The following is a 24,882-nucleotide window of genomic DNA, read 5'->3' on the forward strand; positions in this document are numbered from 1 at the left end:
TTGCAACGTTATCTTCTTGCGACTTGTTGTATTCAAAGTCTGGAACGTTCGGGGTTTACAACAGACCAATGAGACTTGGAGAGACGCGTTCGTTTACACCATATTCTCCATCGTGACGTCATCGAGTACGTATTCCATGGTGGTGATGGTCAAAGGGAATTGTGTCGCGTCTTGTAACAAAGTCATTACACGATGATCGGGATCGGTAACATGATGTGGCAATAACGGCAAATTCAATCGTTATGTCCTTGGATAAAGCACTTTATATGCTTTACCTCACTTGATTCCCGTGTGAATGAGTACATGCGACTGGTATTAATACATTCTGGGGGGTTTAACATGTGAGTGTAAAGTATGAAATGGAAATGTGCATCCATCTGGTCTATTGATTGAAGAAATGATGCATTGTGCACTGATTGTGGAAATGATACGGATAATATATTATGCGTTATAGTATACAAGTGTATATTTATTTAATACTTATCTATTATTATTATTATTATTATTATTATTATTATTATTATTATTATTATTATTATTAGTGGAGAACCCGCAACATTTGCGGAGAAATAAAGGCTATTAGTATTAGGAACAGGCGTTCATCTATTATACATATACTACTGTATTGTATTATTAGATTTACCGGAAATTCTGTGCCCGATGATAAAAATTTAACATTGGCTTTACGGACAAATGTTGATCCCCAACCCTATTAAAAAAAATTAATAGATTAGAAAAAGTGTGTCATAACTTGTTAGTATCGATAGAGAGGTTTCAAATTACGTCATCATTTCTTGTTGTGGATCCGATTATTATTACTTGATAGCATAGGGATTTAAAATTACGTCATCAATTTTGTTGGGGAAATGCTAGAATTGCATAGAAGAAATTAAATAAAGTGAAATTGAAAGTAAGCTTCAATTTAATATACAAAAACAGATGAGATGGACGTTTCGGGTTTTCCCCTTTATCAACAAAACAGGATGAATGAAACACTACAGACAAATGAGATAATGTGGTAGTGGCGTTGTTAAGATGAAAAACAAAAACATTGATGGGCAAGAAATAGGTAGTAAAGGAAGAACGAATTAAAATAGTGCAATAGAAATTTATAAAAGGTGCGCAATTAATAATTAAGTGAAAAGAGGGGAGGCGGGGAGGAACTGTGTAATGCAGTATAAAAAGTGAAATAATGTTTTTGTTTTTAAGGTTTTTACGGCGCTTGCAACACATCTTGGTAATATCAGCGCCAGTAAAAAGGGAGGAAATGGGATAGTAAAAAGTTCTACAATTACAATTAAAGCACAAAAGAAAAGGTGAGACAAAGGGGAATTGGTTCAAATAGGGAACAGATGTAGATTCCAAGAGCACACCGTCAAAGTACTTAGTTTGAGATCACCTAAAAGTCTCATCCAGACACAAGCACATGTCCCAACTAAGAGGAATACACTCAAATGTTTACAAATCATATAATACAATATGTAAACTAAAAATAATACAATGCATAACAGAGAGGTGATTTACAAGGAAAAAAATATAATCTCCCAAAATTATAACAATACATTCGACTGTTTCCCTCCCAGCCAAGGAACTCCGGCCAGGGTCAGGACAAAACTAAGTAATCTCATTCCAAGACAACGACAGGAAACAATTGGAAAAAGGGTATGGGGGGATAGAAGACACAGCATGTACCTCCCTGCCCACTATGGGAGGTCAGGATCCCCACCCAGAAAGTGAAATAAAATAAAGTGTAGACTATTGTTGGAAAATAAATACAATGGAATTGGAAATAAATACAAAATATAAGGGATGTAGGTATTAGTATAATCATCAGTCGCAGTAGCTTGTTTATTTGTTTTTAAGGGTTTTATGGCGTTTGCAACACATTAAGGTCATATCAGTGCCAGTAAAAAGGAAGAAAATGGGATAGTAAAAAGTTTTAGATTACAATTAAAGCATCCAAGAATAAGGCAGACAAAGGAGAATTGGTTCAAATAGGCAACAGTTGTAGATTCCAAGAGCATACTATCAGTGTACTTAGTTTTAGATCACCTAAAAGTCTCATCCAGACACAAGCACAGGTCCCCACTAATTGGAGAGAAAAAAAAAATAAAGTGAGTAGATGTGACTCATATATAAGGGAACAACACAAAACAAATAACGTTTCGGCCCTTGGCCTTCGTCAGGAGACAGAAAACACAAACATAAATATGTAAATTTACAAAATATCACATTTCTTCAAATGTGGAAACAATGTTAATGTGAGGAAAGGCCGTCGAGTGTGGATGCAAGAGGAGGCGCGAGATAAGGAGAGAGAGAGAGAGAGAGAGAGAGAGAGAGGGGGAAGATGTAGATTCCAAGAACACACCGTCAAAGTACTTAGTTTGAGATCACCTAAAAGTCTCATCCAGACACAAGCACAGGTCCCAAGAGGAATACACCCAAAATGTTTACAAATCATATAATACAATATGTAAACTAAACATGATACAATGCATAACAGAGAGATGATTTACAAGGAAAAAAATATAATCTCCCAAAATTATAACTATACATTCGACTGTTTCGCTCCCAGCCAAGGAACTCCGGCCAGGGTCAGGACAAAACTAAGTAATCTCATTCCAAGACAACGACAGGAAACAATTGGAAAAAGGGTATGGGGGGATAGAAGACACAGCATGTACCTCCCTGCCCACTATGGGAGGTCAGGATCCCCACCCAGAGGTCCCCACTAAGAGGAATACACTCAAATGTTTACAAATCATATAATACATAAACAAAACATAATACAGTGCATAACAGAGAGATGAATTACAAGGGAAAAAATATCATCTCCCAAAACTAACTATACATTTGACTGTTTCCCTCCCAGCCAGGGCCAGGAAAAAACCAAGTAATCTCATTCCAAGACAAAGACAGAAAGCATGTTGGAAAACAGACATAGGGGAATAGAAGACAGTATGTACCTCCCTGCCCACTATGGGAGGTCAGGTACCCCACCCAGAGTGGCAGTAGCAGCAGCAGAAGCAATAGTAGTACTTTTAGTAGTAGTAGTGGAGGTAGTAGTCATAGTAGTAATGATACTGGTATGTAATATAAGGAAAAGGAAATGGATGGCCAGGGGAGTCGTGTGTGTATGTGTGTGTGTGTGAATGTGGGGGGGGGGGGGGGGCATCTATACTATATAGTATGGTATATATATAATGTATACAATATATTCGACCCCCCTCCCCCCGCCAAAAAAAAAATAATAAATAAAAAATAAAAAAGACAATTAAATTGATTCCAATTCGTTTTATTCAGTTCAGCATTAGCAAGAATTATAATGAAATACGTCCCCAGTCTAACCTTGATTTATGGGGGAAAATTTGCATTTCTCAAAAAAAAAAAATTAAAAAAAAAAAAAAAAGGGAACTATGTATATATTTTAATGCTTCCTTCCCTCTGCTTCCAAAAGTGACCTTTCCGCCTACCATGGCCGATCAGAATACCCCATCCAGATAGATCAAAGTGCAATCTATCCGTGTACTAAAATAAAAGACACCCAACAGACTTATTGCATAATATATGGTTCCCTGCTGGAATACCCCACTCAAATATTAAAACTAATGTAATAAACATTAACCATAACATAGTGCAGGAGGTTGATTAAAAATAGAGAAATTTTTTTTATTAAAAAAAATTTTTTTTGCGCATTCACATAAGTATAGATACATATATATCTGTCTTTTGTTGGATGCAAAGTCTTAGCCAGCTCGTATGCAAAATTAATATAAAATCACGAAAGTAACCGCTTCAAAAAGAACGAAATACTAAACACAGAATATTTCAGCTCAAAACCCTTCTTCACTTTTCACCATTGTTCTTCCTGACCAGACACACTGAGGACTTTTCTCCAGTCTATCTGGATAATATGTGACGTATTAAAACACAAAAAAAACCCCAAAAACCCCAAAATAAAATTTTAAAAACTTGCTTTTAAATAGCGCAATATTCACTAAACATGCTCAAAGTGCTTTACAAAACCAACAGCAACACTAAACATGTAGAACGAGACAACGCCTATTAGGCGATATTACAATTTTTTTTACGGACAGAGACAACGTTGTTAATGGCCAAGTGCAGTACTCATTTTACACCTAAGTATGGTGAGAGAATGTGAGTAAAGAGTCTTTTCCAAGGACTCAACTAAACGCTAGCGAGGCTTGAACCCAGGACCTTCCGATCCGAAACCCGAGTTTCATACCACAAGACCACATAGCCGCAAAAAGTAGTACTGGGTTTTTTTTTGTGTTATTGAATGAAGAAGTGTTTCGTATTTAGTACTTTGTTATTTTTTGAAGCTGTTACGTTACTTTTTACAATCCACAGCTTCTAGCTTCTTAGTATTAACAAAAGTAAAATCAAATGATATCCTCCTTGGACAATGACAGAATGCTACTTGTTTCCAGTAAAAAGGAAGAAAATGAGATAGTAAAAAGTTATAGAATTACAATTAAAGCAACCAAGAAAAGGTAAGACAAAGGGGAATTTGTTCAAATAGGAGACAGATGTAGATTCCAAAAGCACACTTTCAAAGTACTTAGTTTGAGACCACCCTAATGACTCATCCAGACACAAGCGCAGGCCACAACTTAGAGGGATACACTGAAATGTTTACAATTCATATATAATAGGTAAACAAAACAATACAGTGCATAACATAGATGAATAACATAAAAAATATCATCTCCCAAAACTCTAACTATACATTTGACTGTTTCCCTCCCAGCTAGGGCCTGGACAAAACCAAGTAATCTTATTCCAAGACAAAGACAGGAAGCTTGTTGGGGAAACCAGATATACGGGGATAGAAGACACAGGAAGTGCCTCCCTGCCCACTATGGGAGGCAAAGAACCCCACCCAGAGAATGCTACTCGAAAAGGGACAACAGTAATGGTGGATAAGATGAGACAACAAAAATTGACTCCCTGATCTACACAGGAAGTGAGTAGCCCTATGATTCCCCTATGGAATTTTAAAGCCAGGTTTCGCATTATTATAGTAGGAGGGGGGGGGGGGGGGGTGTCCGGGATAATTCAGTTGATAGAGCATTCACTTCCCATGCAAAGGGACCAGTATCGATCCCGGATGCAGTTAATATCTTTTCTGACTCCCTGTCCACCCAAAAGTGATTGTATAGCTGGGTTTGATTGTTTTTGTTTTTAAGGATTTTACAGGGCTTGCAACACATTTAGGTCATATCAACGCCAGTAAAAAGGAAGAAAATGGGATAGTAAAATGTTCTAGAATTACAATTAAAGCACCCAAGAAAAAGTAAGACAAAAGGGAACAGATGTAGATTCCAAGAGTCAGTGTACTTACATAGTTTGAGATCACCTTAATATCTCATCCAGACACAAGCCCATGTCCCCACTAAGAAGAACACACTCAAATGTTTACAAATCAGAGAGATGATTTACAAGACAAAAAATATCATCTCCCAAAACTCTAACTATACATTTGACTCCCAGCCAGGCCAGGGCCTGGACAAAACCAAGTAATCTTATTCCAAGACAAAGACAGAAAGAATGTTGGAAAACAGATATAGGGGGATAGAAGACAAAGTAATTACCTCCCTGCATAGGTGGGTTTGTTATATTAGGAGGGAAGTACTTTGAGATAGACTAGAGACCTATCCAAAGGGTAGCGTGCAATTCCTAATGCCCAGGATTAACTCCAGCCCTATGCACCTGACAGATTACTTTTTTCACAGCACTGTATTGTTCTGGCTGAAATAGTGGCTTGGCTAGATATCACTATGCATCAAAATTATATATCTTCTATAACCTTACATTGATTGGTTTCACTTGACCAACGATGATTCATCTAGTCTCATTCCAGAACAAAAACATGAAGTCGCGTGGAAAGGACAAATGATATACAGTACAATACTCGCTGGATTGTTACACGCTCTTGGAAGAAGCATAAAAGCGTGCTAGAATCTGAGTATGCTGAAATCTAATGCTCATGGGAGTATCGATTTATTAATAGATAAAATTTGGTCACTCAGATCCAGTTTGCTGGAAGTTGGCATACAAGAATCCAGCGAGTATGGTAGAGTGGAATAGAATAGAAGCCCGCAGATAATAATAATTTTTGCATGCAAGATTTTTACAAAAAATAATAGGCTCTTCCCAATTCAAGGAGTATAATAATATTTTGCTCTGGATGTGTCAGTGTAAATTATGAACAGTCAGTATAAATAAAGTATGAGTAATATCGTTTTTCAAATGCACACATTTCTGAACATCAGAGTAAAACAAAAGTAACAATCTTGAAGATGATGATGATAATGATGATAATAATAATAATAATATAATTGCATAGATTTTTAAAACATCTAGAAAAAATAAAATGCTGCCAGTATAAAAAATTGAAGATCAATTTGAGTTCGGTGATAACTGTCATGATACATTTCACATAAATATAACCCCTGATGAGATTGCTACTTCAATAATTAGACTATGTGTGGACATGGATAAGTTGCCTAATATGAGGATACTAACAGGGGGAAAAGATATTTAATGTAGTCACTGACCGAATAGGTGACAATGATTGCAAAATCCCAGGATTGTGTATAAGGCACTTTAGACATATCATACCCTTCTTGACCGAGGTGTGAATAATCAAATAGTTCTAAGAAGTGGAAATGATCTAATTTAAATGTACCTATAAAATTCACTAAATCTCAAAGGAAGACCAATATGATAAGGATATTTAAAGAAAAGCAAATTCTGTTTCGGAAAATAGATGTAAAAGCATTCCTTCAGAGATATGACGCCCATGAAGTAGAGTCAATTCCATTTCTGGGGTGTAAACAGATATTTACAATTGATATTTACCGTTCATCCATTATTAGTTAGGACAAAAAATCTCAAAGTCAAAGTACATTCCACCAGAACTAGTACATAACGCTATTTGGTCACTGCTGGAATGGTCAGGAAACAAAACAAACATAGATTCAAAACTTGTCCATTAGCATGAGACTCAATATAATTCAGTAATTAAGACTTAGAAACATGTTTTGTTTTGTTTTTTAAGAGTTTTTACAGCGCTTGCAACACATTGAGGTCATATCAGCGCCAGTAAAAAGGAAGAAAATGGGACAGTAAAAAGTTCTAGAACTACAATTAAAGCACCTAAGAAAAGGTAAGACAAAGGGGAATTGGTTCAAATATGAAACAGATGTAGATTCCAAGAGCACACCATCAAAGTACTTAGTTTGAGATCACCTAAAAGTCTCACCCAGACACTAGAACAAGATCCCACTAAGAGGAATACATTTAAATGTTTACAAATCATATGTCAAAAATAAAAAATAGCAATACATAACAGAGAGAAGATTTACACGATATCATCTCCCAAAACTATAACTATACATTCGACTGTTTCCCTCCCAGCCAGGGACTCTGGCAGGGTCAGGACAAAACCAAGTAATCCCATTCCATGACAGAAAGCAATTGAAAAACAGATACAGGGGGATAGAAGATACAGCAAGAACCTCCCACTGTGGAAGGTCAGGAACCCCACCCAGGACCTAGAAACTAATGTGAAGGCTTTTTTTTTGTTTGTTGCTTTAGGTCTCTTCCAACACAATTGAGGTTATATGAGAGACCGCTGAAACAAAAAAACAAGCAATCTAACAAAAATAGTACAAATGTAAATCAAAATCATAACCTAAAGATATCATAAGCTAAATTATAAATAACCAAGAACAAACAGGCAGAGGATTTACAGGAAAAAAAATATCCCCTGTCAAAAATACAATCACAAACCAAAGAAGCAGGATAGGCTAGTAAAGAGAAGAAGAAACGACATCACTATCGGATCGTACACCCATGCGAACATCATAGGTGTATGATTCAAGGGTGATGCTCCCATCCAACCACCCGCTAATGTGAAGGCTTGCCCTAAAAACAGTTAATAAGAAAGTCAAATGGAATGGAAGCTTCAATTTAATTAATGAAGACAGTTAATGCGGATGTTTCAGGTTTCCCCTTTGTCAACAAAACACAATGAATGAAAATTTAAGATGAGTGAGAGATGAGATAATGGCATTGTTGTACAACAGCACCACCATACATCTGGTCCATGACAACTTGGTGGAATGTTTGTTTTGTTCTGTTTTTAAGGGTTTTACGGCACTTGCAACACATTTAGGTTATATCAGCGCCAGTAAAAAGGAAGAAAATGGGATAGTAAAAAGTTCTAGAATTACAATTAAAGCACCCAAGAAAAAGTAAGACAAAGGGGAACTGAGAACAAATAGGGATCAGATGTAGATTCCAAGAGCATACCACCAATGTACTTAGTTTGAGATCACTTATAAGTCTCATCCGGACAAAAGCACAAAATCCAACAGAGAGGAATACACTCAAATGCTTACATTATCCACTAAAAATAACAAATATATTAATACATAACAGAGAGATGATTTACAAGGAAAAAAATATCATCCCCCAAAACAATAACTATGCATTTGACTGTTTCCCTCTCAGCCAGGACTCCGACCAGGGCCAGGAAAAAAACCAAGTAATCTCATTCCAAGACAAAGGCAGAAAGCATGTTGGAAAACAGATATAAGGGTATAGAAGACACAGTATGCACCTCCCTGCCCGCTATGGGAGGTCAGGATCCCCACCCAGGTGGAATGATTCGTTTCCTCCTCGTCAACCAATTGCTTTTGTGCGGCTATGTGGTCTAGTGGTATGACACTTGCTTTTGGATCAGAAGGTCCTGGATTCAAACCTTGCTCGACACATAGAAGTGTCCTTGTAAAAGGCTCTTTACTCACATTTTCTCACCATACTCGGGTGTAAAATGAGTACCTGGTCGTTAACACAGCGGTGTCTCTGTCCAAAAAAATTGTAATATTGCCTAACAGCTGTCCGAAAAATTGTAATATTGCCTAACAGGCCCTAACAGGCGTCATGTCCCATCCTACATGTTAAGTGTTGCTGTTGACCAGGGACCCCTTGTAAGGCACTTTGAGCAAGTTTAGTGGATATGGCGCTACATAAAAGCTCAATTTTATTTTTTTTGTCCGAGTTATTAAAACTCACGAGCTATTAGAATTTCAACTGAGTGTGTGTGTGTGTGTGTGAGATGGGTGGGAGGGGGGAGGGGGGGGGGGGCGGTGCTGATGGGTGAGAGAATTCAAAGTGGAAGCTTTTAAAAATTTTTTTTTACCAGTGCTTGATAACAGTAAGGGTCATATAAGCAGTTAATAAAAGCAGAATGGCATCATACACAAAGCCCTGGAAATTTTTAAAAAATCTACAATTAAGTGCTTCAACGCTATTGGATCACAATGCCCAATAAAAAGTAAGTTAAACAGGGCAACTTTAAGGAGAGGACAGAAGGACATTGCAATAGTAATCTGTCAGTGGGCCCAATCAAAGTCTTATACACATCGACATCATGATTCCTCCACCTGAGGGAGAAACTCTGATAAACTCAAATACACACTCTAATAAGGAGATGATTTACATTGAAAGATCTCACATTAGACTGCCTTAACCACATCAAAGAACTCCAGCAAGGGACTGGACAAAACTGAACCATCTTATTCCAGCAAAAGAAAGAAGTCACAGAAAAGGACCAACAGGCTTAAAAGGATAGAAAAGACTCCAACGATAACCTCATCAACCACCAACAGAAACAATCAGAAGCACCTTCACAAACATAATTTATAAAATAAATGGAGTTTACAAATAAAAAACCATGCATATTGTCAATAGCTAGGCATGAAATATCATGACAATATGATTTTTGGAACATTTCTATGAGAAAGATACAAAACGTTTATTTAATGATTGAAGCTGTGCACAACCAATAAATAAACCTCATCAATAATTCACTAAATAAACTAGATCAATAGTGAGCACAGAGTGTGTCATTCAATGACATTTGGATCAAATTCACGAGATCAAAACAACATCATACACTTGTCATGGTCAACATATTCTGAGAACTTAAATAAAATGAATAACAAGTTAATAAATATCTTATGCAAACATTGATTTGTGTACGGTGCAAATATATACAAACAATCTGATATAAATAAAATGGAAACGAGTAGAAAAATCATAAATGGATTTCACTGGTCATTATAACACTATACACTTGTTATGAACCACGAATCAGCTTTATTTATAAGCAAGAGTAGATTGAATTGTAAAATTCATTAATTACAAATCTCACAGCACAATTGACTCAAAACATGATGTTTCGCGGCAAATATTATCATATAATCATATACAGTATAATACAGACAGTTGAAGTAGATCAATAGATATACGACAACGAATCCTTATACATGGAACCTCTCTAATCAAGAAACTCGGCAATAGGGACGAAATTTCAGGTACCTTGATATTGGAGGGCCAAAATTAAATGAATAAATTTCTAAAGGCACAGCTAACTTGTTAGTTGAGGATTTACCAATTCAAGCCAGGGATTCCCAGCACAATAAATATAAAAATCCTCGGAATTGTCCAAGAATGAATGTCAGGAAATGCAATGAATTAATATTATCTGAGAATGCTAGAAAGCCACAATGATTAGATTCAAATCCTCAGACAAAACAAAAATAAATAATTAAAAGTCTGTTAACTATGACATATGCCTTCGATCTCATCAATAACTCACAAGGCACAGAGCAAGGAATGGGGGAGGCTGACATTAGGACAAATTCATCTTTCTACTGTGTATATTGATCAGTAAATACTTATCAAAAGTTTTTGTCATACTGCCTGTTACAAAATGCATAAGTATCTACACTAAACACATATGTAATATAGTAAAGGTGTTATGGTCAACAATGATGTGCAAGCAATGTCAATGCTTGCAACATTGCCTTTCCTCTCCCAAGATGCTAACTTGTATCAAAGAAACAAGTAAACAAAAGGAATTAATCATGTTTTCACCTTTAGACAAGCTAAATTCAGCTCTGCTCTTCTATGGAAATCGTACTGTGAATGAACAGGCTTAAGCACTCCAAAATTTTTGGTTGAAAATTGAAGTATCCACTTGCTGGGCAAATCTGGAAACCTGGTTAATTACAACGATTTTGGCAATGAAAGGCATTTCTTGATTAGAGGATTCCACTGTACTAATATACTCTGATAAAACACCTTACTTGATTTTGGCACTTTTTTATTTTGATTTTGATGCTGCACATTTGATGTTATGTTTGTATTACTTGAATTGAGCTTAATCATAAATAATAAAATAAATTCAAAGCTAAAGCAACTATATATATAAAAGGCTTATAATAAACCATTGAAGAACTTCTCGTACAATTCTGGATATGACTTGTGGAACTGTTTGAGCCGTTGTTTCTTTTCCTTCAGAGAAATGGAGGTGTTGTCAAGTACATGGTTCATGAGGTCAACCAGACTGTCCTCCGTGCAACTCTTTGACTGTCTCTCGTATTCTTCCACACTGATTCGGTTGCAGAAGGTTGAATCTGAGAAAAAAATATCTGTAGCAATATAATAAAACAGAAACCATATTTATATATATATATGTGTTTGAACAAGCAACAGAGCTCTTTATTCATAAACTTGTCTCAAAGGCTCCATTTAAATTGTGCAAACATGACTCTCTATCATCAAAGCTCTTATCACGTTGTTAAGACATGTTCACCACCTCTATAGCAGCAATTATAAATTCATCACTCTCATCACGATCCATTCCATAGTATTTTAAGAAATAACTGGTCTCACCATCATTAATAAAAATATCACTTGACCAAAACCAGCTCATAAACTATCGCCCAGTTTAGAACCTCATTTTATCTACATATTACTGGTAAAGCTTGTTCTTTATTAACTTTCTTTCCATCTTAAGGACCATAACTTATGGCAACTCTCCTTCCAAACAGTGTAGTGAGAGCAACACAGCACAAAGACAGTTCTTTTAAGGATTTTTAATGACATTGCATTGAATGCAGATGCTAATAAAGTATACATGCACATGCTTTGCTGGTTGGATTTCTTCATTGACAACAACATTAACTTCTCAAGCAAAACAAAAAATCTTGATTTTTATTGATTCTCATCTCTCAATATCAATTAAATTTAATCATATCATCAAATTTATGTAGGGATACATAGAATAAAGGATGATTAGCAAACTTTCTCATTTAATTAACAAAAATACCAGCTGAAATTATAGTTAATTCTCTTGTGTTATCAAAGTTGGATAATTGAAGTTCATTAAAGGCCCAAAAAAACAAAAGAAAAAGTTAGAAATTTTCAGGTTGTTCAGTACAATGTAGCTAGGCTGATTTTTAACAATAGAGACAAACGTTTACAACAAGCCTTTTCCTACTAAAATTTAATTGGTTGCTAGTTGAAAAAACAATAGTATATAAAACCTGTACCATCGTTTTCAAGGTAGTGAGCACTTGATAGCTCCTGTATATTAGAGAATGTTAAAACATTTATGTCCCTAAAAGAAATCTGAGAACAAATATTGATCGAAATTTTTTTGTAACAAATTTGTTAGCAATCATTTCACTTTTCAACACCTCATTTTTTGGAAAACCCTTCCATCACATGACAGATGCTCAGAATGCGTGACAATTTTAAAATTTCACTTGCAATATTTCTTTTTTATCCCTTCAATGAACTAAATTTTTCCTGTACTCTATATACTTTCATTCCTTTGCATCAATAATCAATCACTAACACGTGCAGTTTCATGTGCTTTTGGTCTCCTGAAAAATCTAACATCTTTATTGACATAATATAAAAGTTCACTAATATCCTATTTAAAAATTGAAATTGAATGTAAGCTTCAATTTAATATACGAAAACAGATAAAATGGACGTTTCAGGTTTTTCCTTTATCAACAAAACAGGATGAATGAAAGACTACAGACGAATTAGATAATGTGGTAGTGTCGTTGTTAAGTCCATTTTATCTGTTTTCGTATATTAAATTGAAGCTTACATTCAATTTCACATTGTTATTTATTTATTCGAGCTTCGAGCAGCAAAATTTACATATTTAAGGTCATACTAAATATTGGCCAGTAGTAATGTTCAAAAGTATCTTTGGGCAAAATATCAGCCCTGAGACAACTAGAGAATTAATGACTTACCAGCTCCCATTACAGGCTCTCCTGTTTTAATACTATGTAGTTTCATGGCCACTTTCTCCCTGACTACCCGAGGAACTGTGAAGATGCGGTCCACATTCATCACCATCACCTGCACCAATTTCTGGGCCAAGTTTGGTGGCAACAATTTGTGCTTAAAGATGCAGTCTGTGAATGTGGACAACACGACTATTTCATTGGATTTCTGTTGGAATGAAAATGGATACTGTACTAAAGATGAAGAAAAAAAAAGATTTTGGAAAATAAGAACAGGTCTACCTTTTACATGTCAGTATATACCAAGGATCACTACTTCATGAAAAAACCAAACTGTCCCAGGTATTAACTCTTTTTTTCCACCTATGCTAATGCCACAAATCCCAATCATTCAAACTCTGATCTTGATCGCATCCCCTAAACAACACCATTCAATAAGATGACCAAGTCACTTAACACAAGAGGAGACCTGTGAATTACCTCAATTATGCCAATTTTAGAAGTTCCGGCCTCAACCATTGAAATCAAACATGCTTTGTGTGACAAATCATATCAAATTCTAACTCCTTTGACTGCCAAGTATATCAAATACCAAAATATTGTGGAATAAATTGAAAAAACAAAACAAAACAAACTTACATTGGAATCTAGAGAGAAAGCAGTCTCCGACATCAATGAATGCATAAAGTTAAGTAAACGATTAAGCTCCTCTCGCGCTGTTACAGGAAGAAGAAGCATGTACATTTGCAAAGCTGAAAGAGCTGTGAAGACAGGATTATCAAGTAATGTAATTTTAAAGCCATATGTATTCTATAAAATGTTTAATTTTAAATAAAAGCAGAAACTTCTAGGACTATAATAATAATAATAATAATAATAATAATAATAATAATAATAATAATAATAATAATAATAATAATAATAATAATAGATTTTATAATTAACATAACTTCCTCCTCAGATGCAGGTTCAAAGCAATCAAAAGTTTCCATTTTTGTATCAAAATTTTTTCACAATCTAAAGGATAGTCAATGTCCTGTCGGAATGAATGTCAAGGAGTGTTGAGTTGTTCTCGTATGTTTTTTCTTTTATCTTGAAAATAATCTGAAAAGGGCTATCTTAGCAAGTGCAAGTGAATTCTTGATTGATAACAAAAACTAAACGATAACATAAAATATGAGGGAGAACTCAAGATGGAGAAGACATTAATAAAAATTATTCTGGTGGTGATGACAGTCACAATAATAATAATAATTTATTTTTTTTAAACAAACAAAAAACAAAAAAAGCAAAACAAAAAAATAATACCAAACAGGCCCTAAATAATTTTTAAAGGGATCTAATATAATCTATAACAATAGTAGTAGTAGTAGTAGTAGTAGTAGTAGTGGTAGTAGTTGTAGTAGTAATAGTAGTAGTAGTAGTAGTAGTAGTAGTAGTAGTAGTAGTAGTAGTAGTAGTAGTAGTAGTAGTAGTAGCAGTAGTAGTATAGTAGTAGTAGTAGTAGTAGTAGTAGTAGTAGTAGTAGTAGAAGTAGTAGTAGTAGTAGTAGTAGTAGTAGTAGTAGTAGTAGTAGTAGTAGTAGTAGTAGTAGTAGTAGTAGTAAAATTAGTGGTAGCAGTAGCAGTAATTCTAGTGGTAGTAGATGATAAATAATCTTTAAAAAGGAATCTACTACGCCAATGGCTGTCCAAAGCCTGCTTCCAATTGCAAAAAACAGGAACATTTAATCCTATATATTCATTGGGAAAGAAGAAGATGTCTGCCTTATACTGGTTAGACTATGCTTTGCACTAGACTATCATCATATCTACAGGAAGCAAAATGTTGTTTTGGTTCATTTAATAACACAGAGACAATGGTGGACTCTAAAGGACTGCAGTGTTGTTGAAGAAGGGTATTATCCAAAGGGGAGAAAAGTTAAAGAACAGAATGACCCAGGAGAGGAGGTAATGGAGAACGTTTTCAGCAGCTCATATTCTGATATGGAGATAAAAATAAAGGGTGTCAATCTGACTCATGAATGAACAACACAAAACAAACGACATTTCGGCCCTTGGCCTTTTTCAAGTAAACACAGAATACATATATATTTATATTAGATTGTCATAATAATATAGGCAAAAATGTGTTGCAAGCGCCGTAAAACCCTTAAAAACAAAAACAAACATCTCTCTCTCTCTATCTATCCATCTCTTTCTCTCTCTTTTTTTTTTCTTTCAATATCTTAATAGCGGAGGTAGGGGACCACTAATAACACTATTGCTGTCTAGTATTCTTCAATACCCCCCCCCCCCCCCCCCCCCCCGCCCTCCCCCTACCTTATTCTTGAGATATATATATAGTTTTGATATCATTACATCATCTCATTGTCTCTCTCTCTCTTCCATTGCACACACACATACACACTAACAAATTTTCGCCTATATTATTATGACAATCTAATATAAATATATATATGTATTCTGTGTTTACTTGAAAAAGGCCAAGGGCCGAAACGTAGTTTGTTTTGTGTTGTTCATTCATGAGTCAGATTTACTCCCTTTATCTTTATCTCCATTTTATTCTCATTTAGGCACCTCTATTTATTAGTTTTACTACATATTCTGATACAATGATGTTCTTCTCACCTGTCTCAATATTGTCTTGAAGAATCAGGTTGAGAATAGATAGGTTGAGTTCCAAAAACCGTCGAGGCAGCAGACATTCTGTAAGACCTGTGTAGTGTTTGACTATGATATCTTTGGCCCAAAGTTTTGACTCGTAACCTCTCCTCCTCAAGATTGGCTCACTCAGAAGATTTAAACCTTTAGACATTTCAACAATAAAACTTAAGGAAATTAGATTAGTAAAAATTGCATTGTCTTCTTTCGTTTGATTTGATTTAAAGCCTGCCTTTCAAGAATAAGAAAAAAAAAAAGCCTGTTAATGACATATTGTTTTCAGTTCCAATCCCCTACTCTGAAATAAGTAGCAATAGTCAAATTCAATTTAACCTTCAATTTAATTAACGAAGACATGATGTGGATGCTTCAAGTTTCCTCTTTGTCAAGATGAATGAAAGATGAGAAGATGTTTGCTGGATGTTGAAAAGGATCAACAAACATGTAGCACCACATCTTCTGATCTCTCATCCGTCTTTAGTATTTCATTCATTGACAAGCTATTGTCAATATTATAGTCAGCAATTGTTATGCTTTAAAAAAATCATTTTTGGCAATTTGATGTCAAAATTTACAATGAAACAATGCCATAATTGGCATCTTTAGATGAACCTCAAATTTTCTGAAGTGCTTGTCAGCTTTCCCTTTTAGAAAACAAAGACAATGATAAACTAATACAAAATCTGGATCACGAGATCAAAATCTGAATTAGCCAAATAACATTCCAAAATTGGAAATTTAAAGCTTTTTGAAATATAATCTAAGACAATTATTTAGCACAATAACAAGTTAACGACTTATAACAAAATCAATTATTTAAACTGACACACATTTAATCAAATATTATTCTTACAACTTGGGACCAATATAAGAACCAAAAAAATGAATAAATAAATTCCTTTTAAATAGCCAATGAGATTTATTTTGTTTAATGTCGATTTCAAGATCAAACATCAACCAATGTTTAGCACCTAAATATAAGCAACAGAGGTTAACTTTCTTATTCAATGATAAAATGAGCTTCAATCCAATTCTGTATGTCCAATCCCTTATCCACTAGGTCATTTTGCGCTAAAAACATAATTTTTGGTGACAAATCTATTAAATTTCCTGCATATTTATCTTTTTAAAACTGCTCCGTCCAAAAAATGTGCAAAGGCTCCTACATATTCAGGTTTTATGAATGAAACATCAAAATCAACGTCTCACCTTTGGGTAGAAATTTAATACAGTCCATAGCAGTTTGCATTAAAGGGTCAGAGGATGCAGTGATGTCACTTGGGGTTATGGGAAGGTTCCAATTTTTGGCCACGATGTTTGAGATAATGAGGTTTTGTCTCTGCTGTTGCTCCTCTGTTTCTTTATCCTCGCACAGAATCCCATCCAGGAAGGTGAGCTCTACGAGGGACAGAAGCTGTGACAGCGCCACCTGCTTCCAAGTCTCCTGAACCACTGAAAAGACAAGAGAAAAATAATTATAGTGACTTGAAAGCCTTGTAATGTTGCTGTAAACATCCCTTAAACACAAGAGTATCCCTCATGTCTGTGTCCTTAACCAATGTTGTATTGCAATCAGTGTATTCTCAAATTGTGGCTCTATATGCAGCCTCTTGCTCCTTATAGTTGTGTTAAGACTGAATAAAGTGTTAAATATAAGAAAATAATATCTTTGTTGATTCTTGTTGTAAGTTATTGTTTTTACGGCATAGCATTATTTCCACTTTTCAAATTGATGAATTTCACCAAAATAACATGCAGAATTGCCTATCAATCCATGGGGATAAAGCCAAAATTTCTATTTCAGTAGGAGCAATAGAGATGCGAGATGTAATGTCCGGACCCCATATAACATCAGTCCATTCATGCCCCATAAAGGTCATTAAAATGGAAGGAAGTGGTGTGGGGAGGGTAATTTCTGCTCTGAGAGAGAGAGAGAGAGAGAGAGAGAGAGAGAGAGAGAGAGAGAGAGAGAGAGAGAGAGAGAGAGAGAGAGAAGAGAAGAGAGAGAAAGAGAGAAAGAAGAAAGAGAGAGAGAGAGAGAGAGAAGAGAGAGAGAGAGAGAAGAGAGAGAGAGAGAGAGAGAGAGAGAGAGAGAGAGAGAGAGAGAGAGATTATTTCTATATCATGACATGAAACAGACAACAGCAATTGCTTGCTACCCTTGGGATAGAATACAAGTCTATGGCACATTATTTTGGTGAAAACAGTATAGATATGAAGTCAGGGTTAAGTAAAATTGAACAATTTTTTACACAAAAGAAAAATAATGACTAGAATATACAAAGTTGTAAAGTGCACACATGTATTTGATAGAGTGAAGTACATACCATCAGTTGTAAGGCAAGAGATACCAGCCAGGTCTCCTGCAATGTGACTCATTGGTTTGTCCGAAGATGTAGATTGTTTTGGTTTTGTTACACTCCTCCCCAAATTGAAATGGATATGTTTGAAGGGTCGGAGGTCATGGCTATTTTGAAGATCAGATGGACCTTCACATGGTTCATCATCTGGTTCATATCTGTGGTCAGACAATCTGAGCAACCAATGAGACAATACAAGGGACATATTTATCAATCATATCTTACATCTTTGAGGACAGGGTTCTTCAATCTTCAATATCTCGTATTTGCAAAAGGCTCCATCACTGCAAATGTTCTGTTACAGTCCAATCAAAACAAGGAACAGTCACAGATTACTTTGATGAGCAAATGCATTCAACACTGTTTTGAAAGTTTCCAAACATCCAACATTCGTTAAGTCAGGTGGCAGGATTTTCCAGTCATTTAATGTTCATGGGGAAAAAGCTGTGTTTGTATGTGTCTCTTCTTGTAAATGGTTGTATGTATTGTGATGCATTGTATCTACATGTAGCTTAACTATCTGATTTGCATTTTATGAAGCTTGGGATGATGATTGGTGAGTTTGGGTCGTTGATTGTTGTATGTAAGGAAACAATACGGGATATACCTTGTGCCGGTTTTTCAATGGTTTCCATTCAAGTGACTGGAGGGGGGACGTCACACAACCCGGGTCTCAGGGTATGATTTCAATCTCATAAAATATAATATCATACTGTTTTCACAATGACAGCAGTTAAGACAGTTGTGGGAGCGATGTTACTCAGGCTACAATGCAGCCAGCCTAAACATATTTACTGCTCTCTCTAACTAAATATCTTCGTCTAAACTAGAATCAATCTTATTGTGATATTTCCAAAGAAAATTCACCCAGCTGAAATAACTTTCAAATATAGCTATAAGTAAAGAAATTGTGAACAAAAGACTTTACCTATAGTTTATACCCTTATCAAGGACGCGCTTTAATTCATTTTATTTTTTAATTTTAAAAAATGTATTTGTTTACCTCTTTAAGTGTGAACATCAATAATAAAAATGTTCTTAATTCTTCTGCATACAAACTGATTAGCACAGTAAACTAAATATTACAGTAAATTACTCATTCAGTTGTTCAATAAACAGAACACATTAAAGTAATGAGTAAGGGTATTGTGAAAAAAATTAACAAACCTCAAAGTGTCAGATCTCGGGGTGTGATCTAAACCTGCAGGGCTCTGATTATGTACATGGTTTTCAACACCTTTGTCTTCACTCCCATCTTGAATCGCAGCAACTGGTGCATATTCTCCCATGAAATGGTACAGCTTACTGTTACTGTCCTCAAAGGGCTGGACATTGGTACAACTGCTTGGCTTGTCAACAGCTGATTTGAATACTTTTCGATGCATCAACATGTGGCACACCTAGTCAATGTTTTTTTGTTTTTAAAAAAAGTTGATTGTACATTATAGATTTTGTGTAAAACATTTTTATTTATCTGATAAGGTGATAGACTAGGTAAACCAACAATGCTTTTATATATTGACAACATACTTCCATCAAAACCAGATTGGTTAAGATCTTTTCGACTTATGCAAATTTGATCAGAAGGCCCCAAAATCGATATCACAATGTGATGCATTTAGACCTGAAAATTATTAAGGATGGGTGTGTGTGCAAAGCCTTTATTTTCTGCAATACAAGTTATCTAATGGGCACTTTTTTTTTTCAACAATCAGACTTATAATTATATCCATCACTAATCACCACTTGTACTATTCTACATCTGGCTTAGATGTCAAACAGTTTCACTGTTTGACATCTGAGCCAGATGTAGAATGTGTGTACAAGTACAATGTCTTTCCTAAACATGCCATATCACGCCCAGAGATTGCTATCATCATCCTCCATAGTCACTGAGCAGTATCAAGTATTTTGGTGCAATCATTGAAATCATTCTTCCAAAATAATAATTATTTTTTGCATCATACTCATACACAATGCATTTGATAGGTCATGTTAATTGAAGAAAACTTTGACAGATTAATAGCACTTGAGAGACCTTAAGCATCCAACCTAAAGCCATTCAAAAAAAATCTCTCACAAGTGCTGAGACAGGATCATGATCATTGAATGGTGCTGGGTCTGTGGCAAACATTGGCAATCATAGCTTTCTTGTCCTTTGATACTCAAATTGTTTAAAATGTCGCTCAAGATACACAGTTTATTCGGGAAAGAATATATCTCACAAAAAAAAAACAACCCATACATTTTCACAGCCAACTGCAATATAACAGAAAAAGCTTCCAATTCCAGCCAGAACCAATGGAAAACAAAGTTGTTTCATTCCAGGAAATGACAGACGGCCACACATAGAGACAGGGAGCAGATATTGGAGAATAGACTATAATATAATCTTCAACTTCTATTCTCCAATATCTGCTCTAATACTATAATATTCTAATAATATTAGCATATTAGCCATACAAATCTTCAGTGATAGTTTACCTTAACAGCTTTTTCCCTTGACAGATCAGTTGAAAATGTCTCCCTGTCATTGAGAAGAAAATGCAAAACAACATCCACTGCATCACTTCCTGTGAAACAAGAGTCAAAGTAACGAATCTTGTAACGACGACGCTTCAACTCAACTTTACTCTTGAGGTGAGCAATGAGATCATTCCAAATTTTTGTGGCACGAAAAGGACCTGTGGAAATTAAGTGTTTTAAAAAGTTAATTCATTTATTAGAATATTCACCAGTTCACATCAACTCCTATAGTCTAAAGGCTTTTCAACAGAAGCAGAAAATAAATGCAAGGCAGTAGAAGTTTTCAATGACAGGTGCAGAACGTGGATATCACACCAGGCATTAGAGACCAGGATATCGGTTAATTGGGGGCCCTAATAACTCAGTTGGTAGAGCACTCGCTTCACACGCGAAGGGACCGAATTGATCCCGGGTGCAGTCGAGATTTTTCTGACCCCCTTATCCACTCAGCAGTGATTGGGAGCTGGATCTGTTAGATCTGGCAGGAATTGCTATTGTCCGTTCCATGCTATAGAAACTGGGATAAACTCAGGCTTCATGGGCTCTGAAGGACTACTAAGAAGAATATCGGTTAATCACACACTCCGAAATATACACTACAAATTTAAAAAAAACATAATTATTTCTATATAACCGTTCCGCTTAATCGCACACCTACTCTGCTTAATCGCTACACCTTGATTCCATCTTGATTGGAGAAAACTATCTAAAAAATACATAAAATAGGATGTAATAAAATGTGCCCCATTTTTGCACATTAATATCATATGATGCGTGAAAAACTTTCCCAGCCATCAATATAATCCTCTGACCCGTCAGATGTAGACAAATCCACAAAATAATGATTGTCAGAAAATTTACCATTCTGGATGCATTCTATCTTGCTAAAGCTGCAGGGGAACAGGTAAACCGGAGACAATTCTATACTGCTTTATCAAAGCAGGTTCAAATGCAGTAGCAACCAACAGTCACATGAAATCAACAATGCTGTTGCCGTTCCACAATAAGGGCTGACATAAATGGCACATGAAAGCTGGTGCTTAGATGCTATTTTTAGCTTCGCTTGATCACATACTAACCCGAACTCCTGAGGGTGTGCGATTAAAAGGAGTCGACTGAGATAGTACGCGTCAATGCCACCGCACCACACCTAGTTGCGTCAATCTTCATCACATGAAGCTGCAACTATTTTGGATTGGATTGGATTGGATGACAATACTTGAATTTGACTTCTTCCTCTCCATTCCTAGAGGAGTGCATATGACCTCTACAACAGTCGTCCATCCTGATCTGTATTCTACCTTCTTTTCTGGCTGAGCCCTCAAGCACTGAACCTGAACACTCCAGTCAATTTTAGATTTAGACCTTTTGAGATCATTTTACAGCTTGAATTTAAAACATTTAAATGGCAACTTTACTTTTCTCCACTTCTTTTCATGGCAAAACATCCCTCTCCCTCTTTCCTCCTCCTCCTCCTTCCCCCCCCCCCCTCCTCCTTCCCCCCCCCGTCCACACACATTGGAGGTGTACAAAAACACACCGTTTTTATGCACCTCCGTTGGCAATGATGGTAAATTGATGAATATGTTGCTGCATACGAGGTTTAAATAGTTTTAGATTGTAGTTTAGCACGGTGCTTATTGATTACCGATGTACGTTTATACAATGATAATTAATAAAAGAATAATAACAATAATTTAAAAAATCAAAAGTAAAAAGAAACATAGCACAAATACTGATCTCAAATTAATAAATAAATTTAGAAAATTAAAATCGAAATTTTTAAAAAACATGATTAAAAGATTTTGAAAAAAAACCCCAAAAAAACACAAAAATGTTTTCTTTCAGAATAAAGTAAATTTTTTTTTAAATGTCTAAAATGGGAATAGAACCCGGTACTTTCAAGGTTAGAGTCCGACAGCTTGTCTATTGCGCTACGGAGCCACCTGACTGTTCGTCAGATTTAATAAGGTCTTTCTAATACTTTACCTTCAATGCAACTTCTATTTTCTGGTTTTATATTTCGATTTTTTAAGTTATTATTATTTTTATATAAATTTATTAATAAAAACATCCTACAGATGTCACAATATAACTTTCGCCATGTCCAAATACAGAAACACAATATCGCTGATGAAATTGGGTGGGATGCGCATGCGTGACGGAGGTGTATAAAAATGGTCCGTTAAGATACACCGTCAACACTACTAATCTGAATACAAGCTAATCATTAGTAATGATGAATGATGTAACAATACCAATAATGAACAGTAGCTAAAGGCTTTTTAAAAAATAAATCAGTGAGAGTGGGTCAGTAAGTGAGAAAATGATCATAGATAAGCTCAACTTTGACCTTAAGTCTTAGTATTAATTAGCCTCTAGTTACTAGCCAGAGTGAGTTGTCTAGAAAATATTGATCATAGATAAAAGCTAAATTTTGACCACTAGACTCCTAATGACTACCTAAAACTTTGCTCTCTAGTTGAGTCAGCTGACAAGCCAAACACCTAACAAAACCAGTAATGTGGGTGTAACTGTAACAGTTAATCAGTAAAAGTGCGGCTGTAAGTTACAGTGTAACTGTAATGTAACAGTTTTATCTATCAGCAGAGTACAGCCATGGTCGCTCTCTCTCAGACAACTTACCGAGAGGCCCTTTCGACTCACGGAACGGAATTGCCCTTTCAAATTGAGCAGGCTGAGGAGAATCAGCAGCGGTATCGGCTAACCCTGCCATTTAATATATGCTCTGTGCGATAACCACTTAATTTGGCATCTACATTGAAGCTGTTTGTTGCACAGATACACCTGACTCCTGACTTGTTTTCAAATCTAAGTTTTCTCCCGGTGTAGGAAGTTGACAGTTGAAAGTTCAAGAGTCACAATCTTAAGCGGTGTTTACCAATGTTTTTTTTATCGCAAGAATACCGTCATTCCAAAATGAATTGTTTAATACCAAAGTAAAAGAAAATCCAATAACATTAATACATTTGTATTAAACAATATTTTTCAGTAATTTTTATCAATATTTTAGATCTAAGTGTGCACTTTTAGAATATGATATTATATTCAGGCGAATTTTAAATCTAATATGGTCAGAATTGCCAGTTTGGCATTTTAAATGCCAGATTCCAAAAATCTGGCATTTTTGAAAACCGTTTGGCATTAGAAAAATCATTTGGCATTTGGCATTTTCATTTGGCATTTTCTTTTCTTGTATATTATACTTCAAATGACACCTTTTCTTAATTATTTCTAAACGCGTAAAAACAAATCTCTTCACATCGGAAAACTTTGCTATTAAAACTCACACCCTGAACTAGCCCTGCCTCCCTCAGATATTCACTCAAATTCAGCCCTCGACAAGTATCCTCGTAAGTTTTCTGGGAATCTCCTGCAAAACTCGTGTATATTGTCAATAATTATTTAACTGTTTACGTATTTACCTTTCATGTTAATGTATTTCTTTTTCATTCTTAAAATCCAACCGTGGTGTAGTGGTTTAGCACTCCACTTAGTAGTCCGTAGGTAAAAAATTACCCCAACAGGAAATTTAGTATAATTCAAAAAAAAAAAAATAAAAGAAAAGAAAACACGCAAGCCACCAGGATATGATAGTAAATTGTCTTTCAAAAGTGAGTAGTTTTCTTAGTGGGGGTGGGAGTCAACAGACTTTGGCATTTTTTTGAGTGTTTTGGCATTTTTTGAGTCTTCCCCTGGCATTTTGTTGAAAAATAATCTGGCAACCCTGAATATGGTTCTATTCTTCAGTGGTGACCGTCTGTAAACAAAATGGCAGCCTCCTTGGCAAGAAGTTGTGTCCTAAGGACATCAACAAAATATCTTTTACATTCATCTCCAATTATTCAAATCAAGGGTAAAAAGTGTTAATAGCGTTAACCTCGGATTGTTACGAACAATTCTGAAAAATATATATGACCGCCGCTGCTGACGACGCTTGCATATTGATATTAGCAGACATTTCTCGTGACTTTCCAGCAGACTCCTCACCTCTGACTGACTCTGACTCTGGGCCTCCTCTGCTTGAACTTGAGCCTTGAGACTTTTAGACTAAGATAGTGAACTGCCATTTCATTCCACATTAACTTATTAACCACTTAAAATTTAAGATTGCCAATGATTACAGACGATCAATTAAGTTACTTACGTAATCCTCAGGCCTTG

General features: G+C 35.5%; 2 protein-coding genes across 5 annotated transcripts in view; one reads left to right on the plus strand and one right to left on the minus strand.

The window, feature by feature from the left end:
• Window positions 1–3,279: 3,279 nt before the first annotated feature.
• On the minus strand, window positions 3,280–23,545 carry LOC144967922 (DEP domain-containing protein 7-like). 4 transcript variants are annotated; one of them, XM_078905701.1, is made up of 9 exons: window positions 23,344–23,545; window positions 20,656–20,855; window positions 19,339–19,571; window positions 18,139–18,344; window positions 17,021–17,263; window positions 15,779–15,955; window positions 13,788–13,864; window positions 13,155–13,356; window positions 3,280–11,513 (listed from the first exon to the last, which is right to left on the minus strand). In XM_078905701.1, exons 1-9 carry the CDS (start codon window positions 23,432–23,434, stop codon window positions 11,314–11,316), a joined length of 1,629 nt encoding a protein of 542 aa, XP_078761827.1. In that variant the 5' UTR covers window positions 23,435–23,545; the 3' UTR covers window positions 3,280–11,313. The 4 variants fall into 4 exon arrangements, with proteins under 4 accessions (XP_078761827.1, XP_078761826.1, XP_078761825.1 ...); XM_078905700.1 differs by having other exon boundaries at window positions 3,280–11,528; XM_078905699.1 differs by having other exon boundaries at window positions 13,788–13,909.
• A 921-nt stretch (window positions 23,546–24,466) lies between these two features.
• The window catches only part of LOC144967923 (large ribosomal subunit protein mL44-like), a 22,056-nt gene continuing 21,640 nt past the window's right edge, over window positions 24,467–24,882 (plus strand). Inside the window, exon 1 of the mRNA XM_078905702.1 lies at window positions 24,467–24,574. The gene's annotated coding sequence lies outside the window, so the exon portion shown is untranslated. The remainder of the gene's footprint in view (window positions 24,575–24,882) is intronic.

The sequence above is a fragment of the Berghia stephanieae genome, chromosome 3 (assembly GCF_034508935.2).
Source record: "Berghia stephanieae isolate SIO BIC M18660-M18661 chromosome 3, UCSD_Bste_1.3, whole genome shotgun sequence".
In the NCBI taxonomy this organism is placed as follows: Eukaryota; Metazoa; Mollusca; class Gastropoda; order Nudibranchia; family Aeolidiidae; genus Berghia; species Berghia stephanieae.